Source organism: Anneissia japonica, unplaced genomic scaffold (genome assembly GCF_011630105.1).
Source record: "Anneissia japonica isolate Jap-2015-1 unplaced genomic scaffold, ASM1163010v1 scaffold1889_len2455224_cov183, whole genome shotgun sequence".
Lineage (NCBI taxonomy): Eukaryota > Metazoa > Echinodermata > Crinoidea > Comatulida > Comatulidae > Anneissia > Anneissia japonica.
Genome location: NW_022752980.1, coordinates 134,488 through 143,116, shown reverse-complemented (window position 1 = coordinate 143,116; position 8,629 = coordinate 134,488). Strand labels below are relative to the sequence as shown.

General features: G+C 32.1%; 2 protein-coding genes across 3 annotated transcripts in view; both read right to left on the bottom strand.

Annotated features, from left to right (window-relative positions):
- LOC117122536 (MAM and LDL-receptor class A domain-containing protein 1-like) overlaps positions 1-2,180 on the bottom strand; it is a 114,460-nt gene extending 112,280 nt beyond the window's left edge. For both annotated transcript variants that reach the window (XM_033268129.1, XM_033268130.1), the window contains exons 1-2: positions 2,072-2,180; positions 491-595 (exon numbers count right to left, since the gene is read on the bottom strand). In XM_033268129.1, the coding sequence (XP_033124020.1) occupies positions 491-524 (34 nt within the window). In that variant the 5' untranslated portion in view covers positions 525-595; positions 2,072-2,180. The remainder of the gene's footprint in view (positions 1-490; positions 596-2,071) is intronic.
- Positions 1,716-8,629, bottom strand: part of LOC117122499 (MAM and LDL-receptor class A domain-containing protein 1-like) — a 15,355-nt gene continuing 8,441 nt past the window's right edge. Inside the window, exons 6-9 of the mRNA XM_033268087.1 lie at positions 6,535-6,639; positions 2,610-2,759; positions 2,072-2,449; positions 1,716-1,873 (exon numbers count right to left, since the gene is read on the bottom strand). Of these exons, the coding sequence (XP_033123978.1) occupies positions 1,716-1,873; positions 2,072-2,449; positions 2,610-2,759; positions 6,535-6,639 (791 nt within the window). The remainder of the gene's footprint in view (positions 1,874-2,071; positions 2,450-2,609; positions 2,760-6,534; positions 6,640-8,629) is intronic.

Below are 8,629 nucleotides of genomic sequence, written 5' to 3'. Positions count from 1 at the left end.
ATATATAATTTGTCTAACTTTGTATACCATACATACTTGAATTCAGCAAAAAAGTAAGTGTAATGGATCTATGGACGACACGGTCTAAGAAATAAAAGGGATTGTGGTATTATTGCAAAAAAAAAAACACAAGAAAAAAAATCAATACCATCACCGGCATCACCGGCATCCAGAGATCTGTGTTTATGTATTCCAGTTAGAATCGGTCAAGTCTTGATCTTTTCTGGAATCATTAGTAAAATAAATAATAGATGAAGAAGAGATAATATATACATTATCTCGGTTGAAAACTGGAATTTACTACTGATGTTAACATTATTTTTTTTTTAATTATTCATTCTGTTAGCCTAGATTTATGCATAATGTTTACATTTTTTTTCTTCAGAAACTGATCATGTTGTATACATTTTAACCATGTTCTGCACACTATGTTTATTATTATATTTAGCTTAATACGTATTGCACATTATTTATCGCTGTAAAAACTTACACATATTGCAAGTTGGTCCAACAAAACCAGACATACACTGACAGTTCTCGATTCCGTAATCCAAGACACAGACTCCGCCGTTCAAGCAGTCAATATCGCAAGTTTCTTTAATTAGAAATTGAATATTAATTAATGACATACTCTGTTCGTATCAAAATAACCTCATCGCTCATCAGAATACTAATTGTATAGAATTATTATTGTTATGAAAATCGCATTTGTCTTTATATATACATTGATTAATATACATTGATTATGTAAGCGATAGATTATTGGCGGTTTTTTTGAGCTAGCGTAATACTAAGACTTAATTGCTAGTGACTAAACTACAGTATACAATAATTAAACAGGAAATAAAATGCAGTTCAGAGTGAATTGTTACGTAGGAATACTTTGATATATACATATATGTATATATACTCCACAGATTTTACAAGCGAATATACAAGGCAATGGCATCATTATTTCCCTGGTTACTGGATACTGAATTAGCAGATCTGCACATTGTTCAATTTTTTCGTCTCCCTGGAGAATATCCCTGGTCATTGCTGCTTGAACGCGCAAGACCCATACATTTATATGCCATACCATCCTACAAGGTACCCATTTATTACTATTAAGTTCAACGCCTAAGTAGGTTAGAGAAATGTTTTAAGTGTAAATATTCAAAAACAGATATTGGTTTTGCCAAGTTTTAGGGAAAGTAATTGGAAAACAAAGGATCCGACATATTAATATATTTTATCCCCCCCCCCCGTAACTTCCCACAGTAATGTCAAACATGTCGTTTTTCTTTGTCCATGTTGAGTAAATAATTATATCTGCTTTGTTTTCAGAAATTCCGGTGTGCTTTCGTGCGTACTAGATTTCGTCTGTTAACAATATTTGTGATAGATAATTAGAGTTCCACAGTGTTTAAAGAGATGGACTTGGTTTGTGCTGCATGGGTTTAAACCATTCAGTGACAGGAATGGTGTTTTTCAATTTGTTAATATGTGTTTTTGTGAGCAGGTCATGGTTTATCCGGTCGAGAATGGTCTTGCCTATGCTTTTTGATGGTTTTACGAGTCTGTAGTTTTATATGTAAAAAGTTTTCGTTATGGTATTTAAATTTTATGAAAGCTTTCTTCATTAATGGTTTTTAGTTGTTGCTAATTTTAAGCTTTGTAGAAATTGATTTGGTTGCGTTGTTAATTTTGTGGTTGCTGGCTTCTTTTCTCTTCTTTTATGATATGATGTATAGTGATGTTTTAGTGTATGGGTTTATCGCACTACACCTAGTTACTTTTAAAAGTTTGTTGTTTATCAGTGTCGGTTCATTTGCTTTGCTGGTGATGTTTGTGATCTCTGAGCGTGAGGAAAGCATTTTTTCAGCAATGTTTCCTATGATTTAAAATTTGAGACTATAAGATTTCCTAGCTTTTCTACATCTGCACTGTGTGTGAGCGTTTCAGTCACTTGTAAGAAAGTGCGTGGGGGATATATATTATAATTACTTATTTAAGTTACCCCCTTATTTTTCACAGACTGTTATTATAGGGCGTAGGTGGCAAAAATAATATTTATGAAAGTGTATTTTACCGTTTATCAAACATGCCCCATCGATGATACTGACGTCATCTAAAGCAATATCACCTTTATCACTACTTCCTACAATTCCTTCAAACACTATCTGGAAGGCACTCTTTGTTTCAACTATCTGGAAGGAAGTCTTTGTTTCAACTGACAGTTTTCCAAGTCGCCAAATGTTTCCTTGATTGTTTCTATTTGTCCACGCAGGTGCACCAACGGTACCTTCTGTATTGACTATGTACACATTCAATGTGTTCACTGTGGCTCCGTACATGTGGTAAAACCACTTGACGCATGTGCCGTTTGTTGCAGGATATGAAGATGTCCATAGACGAGCGGTTTCGTTGTTGTATCGCGGATATGAAGTTTCGATGTACATGTAGGAACCTGTAGGCAAATGATAAAATAAATGTTTTGTTTAAGAGATATTGTCGTTATATCTCTTTGTAGTTTATTTTATTTATTTCGTTTGTAGTTTTAGAAATATTTTCATTAAGAATTTACAATTTCATTTTGGAAATTTAAATACATGTCAGCTTTTTAATACCTTGTAATGTTCCGTAGGTGTGGTCATACCCAGGGCCAGTACCAGATGTTGGTGTTGATCCAGATGTTCTTATCCAATCAAAATCATCTAGTTCATCTTGATCAAAGTAACAAATGTATGGATCCTCGAAATCACATTTGCTTTGCGCTACTAATTATACAAGAAAAAAAAGTCATTGCAGTTATGTAGTCTCAATAATAATTCGTGACTTTAATAGTAAACAACTTTTACACTTCAATATACCAATAATTTTTGGCAATGAGTTTAATTATAATATATTCCTATTTTACATTTTAAGAATGAATTTTTCAAATAATTAAAAAATTCATGAACTTTAGAATTTTACTGGTAAAAAGTCGAACTGGCCTTCAAAATACTTCCACATTTTACTGATCTACAAACAAATTTTGTTTTCACATTTTCAATAATATATTACATTATTTGCTTCTTTATCTTGTAGGTGTAATTTATTTTTTAATCTGGGTTCAACAATACTTACTTACGGCAAGTTGTAAAAGCTTTTTTTAACACCTTTTTGTTTTTTTAATTTTCGATTATGGTTACTTAAATCGTTTTGTATTAGTAAAATTAGAGAGATTTGTAACTCTGCTACGATCTTTACTTGTTTTCGATCTTCTTTAATGCTATTAAGGATAATTTTGGAATGTAAATTACTTAAAATTGTTAGTGTAACGTTTTTTAACCTTTTATTTTCTTTATTTGCATTCGAAAGTGGAGCTAACACTGCTTCACCAATGCATTTAGTATATTGATGCTTTTCAAAATACGTTTGGTCAGTGATTAGTTTCTATCTAGACCAACTGCACGATATATTTTTTTTTATTGTTAGCTACATTTCCAACTTCATCAGTTTCAACTGGTTCACTTAATGGTTCAGGTGGTCCAGTGAACTGTTCAGTAGGATTAACACTATAACGGGTAATAATAATTACATTAATATTAACTTTTAAATTTTTAATAATTTCAGCAAAGAAATATCTATATTAATAATAAAAAAAAACAGAAATGGGAAAAGCCAGGTGGAGAGCCAAAAACAAAGTAAATATACTTCGTACTTGTTGGCATTACAGGAAAGACGCTCACGATGCAGGTTATACTATTTAAATTTTAATGGTAACTGTACAATGATTGAAATGACGTCAATGCAAGAAATGTTATATTATGTATTTTCTTGTATATATAGTATATTGTAAGTCATGTTTTATTATCCTTGTCAAATGTTGGTGTTTTAGTTTAGGCATCAATTTATTCCGTTTGATGTCTTATATTATTTACCGTTTAGATACCTTTCAATCCACATTTCTATGTTACTTTCTGAGTTTTTGTTTTATATCAATAAATGAAAATGAAATGAAAACAATTTTCAGTTAAAAAATCAAATTATTCGAAAATAGTCAAACTCTAGTATATTTTCGATGTATTTATGGCCCACGTGCACGTTAAAGAAACCAGTACACTCTTAGGAAAAGAGTAGGGGATTGTCCCCCGGTGTACTTCCCAATCACCACCAGAAGGATCCCACTGGAAATAAGTCTTCTTCTAGACTTTCGTTTGCTCTCATTGGTGTTCACAACCGAATAAATTCAATCCAATCCAATCCAGACCACAAGTGTGATTACATTTAGCTACTGGCTCATAAACTTCCATATCCCATGAAAGATTTTTTTTGAATAATACAGCCTAATAATTTGTGAGAGTCAACACATTTTAAAATTGAATTAACAATTACATAAAATCGTTTTTCACACTGTCTTTTCCATCATAACTTTACATTTGTTGGGGTTTCAGTCGGTTCTTTTGGGGCCATAACCCTATATATGTTGTAAGTCACCCTGAAGTGCAAGGTCAGTACCTCATGATCAAAACTTCTGTATAAACACATCGTTAGCATATTGAACCATTGAAGATGATATATTAAGGTGCAACACATTAACATACACAACAAAGAGTAAAGGGCTTAGTACTGAGACTTGAGGGACACCAGATTTAACTGGGAGCCAACTAGAGACTTTCCCCCGTGTGAATACACGTTGAAAGCGTTAAAGTTGTAGCAATTAAATAAAAAGGATGAACGATGATGAAAGGTGAAGAAAAAATATTCTCCATAGGAAATTATTTCGTATTGACTCATTTTCGAACGTCAAACGTGGAAATCTATCAATCTCTGTAAAATAATGTTCCAAAACCGTTCCGAAGTCTATCATAATATGTAAAATAAACCTGACCATAATTTGGACATATCGGATAGTTTGACTCAACCAAATAGTAATTTAAGGGCGAAACACAATCTTAAGTTATTAATTTGAAAGATAATTGGTGACTTGAATGAGGCTCAGAAAATTATAGAAAAGAGTGCCCATGTAGACCCACTCCCTAAAATAAGGCAGATGTTTTCTTAGCCCGTATAAACAGTCTTTGTTGATGAATTTATCATCATTATGATCAAAATACTCAGAAGATCCATGCGTTGATATTCACTTTAATGCGACACTGTTTATTAAAAGCCTAGCTAGAAGGGTCACCCTCTATAAAGATTTGTTTAAATTTTCAAAAATCTATATATAAATAAATTGACTTTAAAAGTACAATGTTTCACCCTTGACCTTATTTGTCTGGCATAATCTCATCTCTATAACTATTGGTTAAGAAAATTGGTTTAATTCTGAAATTGTGGAGAACATAACTATATATATTTGTACGAATAGAATAATTTATAAAAAAATTGACCAGAAATAACCTTTTTGACATTGACCATTGTTACTAAGCATACTTGTATATCCATACTTGAATTCAGCCCCAAATTCTGCAGGGCACACATATTTATAATTGGTCTAACTTATAAATGATAGGATAATAACTGGGAGTGCCATGACCATCGAAATTTGTATACCATACTTGAATTCAGCAAAAAACTAAGTTTAATGGATCCATGAACGAAACGGTCTTAGAAATAAAAGGGATTGTTGCATAATTGCATTGGTTAAAACAGTTACTGGAAAACAAAGTACATTAATTCGTTACCTTGTTAGGAAAACATCTTATCATTATTTTGCAAGAATTTCAATAATAATAAAAAAAAAAACAAATTCCAAAATTCACTCGCAAAAGTCAAACCGGTTTTCACAACACATTGTTCCATAATGTAATGGTATATTACCAAAACTATTTTCGTTTTGAAACTTTAAATATTACATTACTTAATTAGCTTCTTAAAAATTGTATTATTGGTTCATGCGATTTCTCGTTTTTAATTCCACTTTACTTTAAATACCTTTACTTTAAACATAGCCAAAGATTTTAAGGTCAATGAACCATGTCATTGAATAATGCAAGATTACATATGTAAAGTTAAAATGGTTAGATAATAAATCCCCTTTTCTAATGTTGTCTCTATACTATTTTTCGTTTAATAATAATAATAATAATATTTTTTTGTAGCGCAGGTAACAGAGGTCTTTATGCGCCCGACAATATTCTAGACAAAAACAATAAAAAAGGACAAACAAAAACAAACACACACACACACACAAGAAAACAAAAATCAATAAACATCTAGCTAGCACCCAAACTGAAGTATGGGGTTACACATCACTGGAATCCGGAGATCTGTGTTTATGTACTCCAGTTAGCATCATTTAAGTCTTGATCTTTTCAGGAGGCATTAGTAAAATAAATAATAAATGAATAAGAGATATATACATTATCTCAGTTGCAAACTGAAACTTACTACTGATGTTGACATTAATTTTTTAATATTCTATTAGCCTAGATTTATGCAAAATATTTACAATTTTTTCAGAAACTGATCATGTTAAGTTTCCAACCATGTTCTGCACACTAGTTCTATTATTATATTTAGCTCAATACGTAATGCACATTATTATTTATCGCTGTAAAAACTTACACATATTGCAAGTTGGTCCAACAAAACCAGACATACACTGACAGTTCTCGATTCCGTAATCCAAAGCACAGACTCCGCCGTTCAAGCAGTCAATATCGCAAGTTTCTTTAATTAGAGAGTGAATATTAATTAATGACATACTCTGTTCGTATCAAAATTACCTCATCGCTCATCACAATATTAATTGTATAAAATTATTATTGTTATGAAAATCGCATTTGTCTTTATATATACATTAATTGATATACATTGAATATGTAAGCGATAGATTATTGGCAGAGCTTTTGAGCCAGTTTAATATTAAGACTTAATTGCTGGTGACTAAACTACAGTATACAATAATTAAACAGGAAATAAAATACAGTTAATAGTGAACCCACCGTAACTTCCCACAGTAATGTTAAACATGTCGTCTGAATTTTTCTTAGTCAATGTTGAGTAAATAATATCTGCTTGTCTTCAGATTCCAGTGTGCTTCGTGCGTACTAGATATCGTCTGTTAACAATATTTGTGACAGACAATTGGAGTTCCACAATGTCAAAAGAGATAGACTTTCAGTGACAGAAATGGTGTTTTTCCATTTGTTTATTTGTGTTTTTGTAAGCTGGTCATGGTTTATCCGGTCGAGAATGGTCTTGCCTATGCTTTTTGATGGTTTTACAAGCGATTATACAAGGCGCTGGCATCATTATTTCCCTGGTTACTGGATACTGAATTGGCAGATCTGCATATTGTGCAACTTAATAAGTTTGATAAGTACTTAGCTACTGAATAATAACAAGTACCGGTCGTGTCAATAATAGGTCTTAGGGGTGGAATATTATCAAAATCTTTATGTAATTTAGGTAGTCCATGGGCTCTAGCAGGCATGGTTGATACTGGACGAATTTCTTGTATTCAGTTTCAGTTAGTTCATTTCTATTAAATAGTGTCCGGCGGTAGGCTTGTAAGTAGTTAAGCTGCGTGGTTAACTGTTCATTAACCACGCAGCTTAACCTTAAGAAAAATTCGCTAAGGAAACTACTTAGAGATTGCTGTATTGCTAAAACTGTATTTACATGTAATAATGAATTTAATAAACAAACTGATGGTGTCTCAATGGGTTCGCCTCTTGGCCCAGTTTTAGCTAATTTTTTAATGACTGAACTAGAAGAGTCTATTGTTCCTAAACTTACTGAATCAGGTACTATTAAGTTTTATACTCGTTTTGTTGACGACACGCTAGTATTAGCTAAGCCCAATGATTTCCCGCAAATTCTAAGCTACTTCAATGCTTTTCCTAGACAGATAAATTTTATTTTTGAATCATTTGAAAACAGTGACACAGCACACTTTCTGGATTTACAATTTAATAACAGTGTAGGAAGCATGAGGAAGCATGAGTATTTATCGTAACAATACACATACAGGTCAATATGTCCATTATGATAGCTTTGCTCCATGGAACCATAAGATCTCCCGGATTCGTAGTTTAGTTTCTAGAGCCCACAGATTGTGTACTCCTGATAAACTTCAAACAGAGCTTAGTAACATCAGGAAGTTTATGTCTTGGAATGGGTACCCTTTAAAAGTTGTTAATAATGTACTTAAGAAATTAAATGAACCTAAATGTATACATAGGCCTACTGATGATAGCTTGATTAAAATTTGGGTTAGATTGTCTTATCTAGGAAAACCAGGTGAGTTCATTTTACGTAGATGTTTAAATAAGGTGAAACACTTAATTAAAGAGGTAAAATTCATAAATTTATGGCAGTATAAAAATGTTTCTCATTGTATATCTACTAAGGATCAAACCCCTAAGGAGTACAGACGTTCTGTTGTCTATCATTTTAAATGTCCAGGCTGCAATAGTGATTATATTGGTAAGACAGATAGGTGCTTAATAACTAGATTTAAAGAACATTCTTCACGATCTGATAGTGTTATATTTGATCATGTTAAAAACTGTGAGGCATTCCAATATGTTTTAGGATTACAGGGTATACTTGAAAATGATAGTGTCGTCTGTAATGTAAGTAATAAATTAGGTTTAATATTTTCTAGTACTAACATTATTGACAGCTCCCGAAACTGGTCTATCCTATTGTTTAA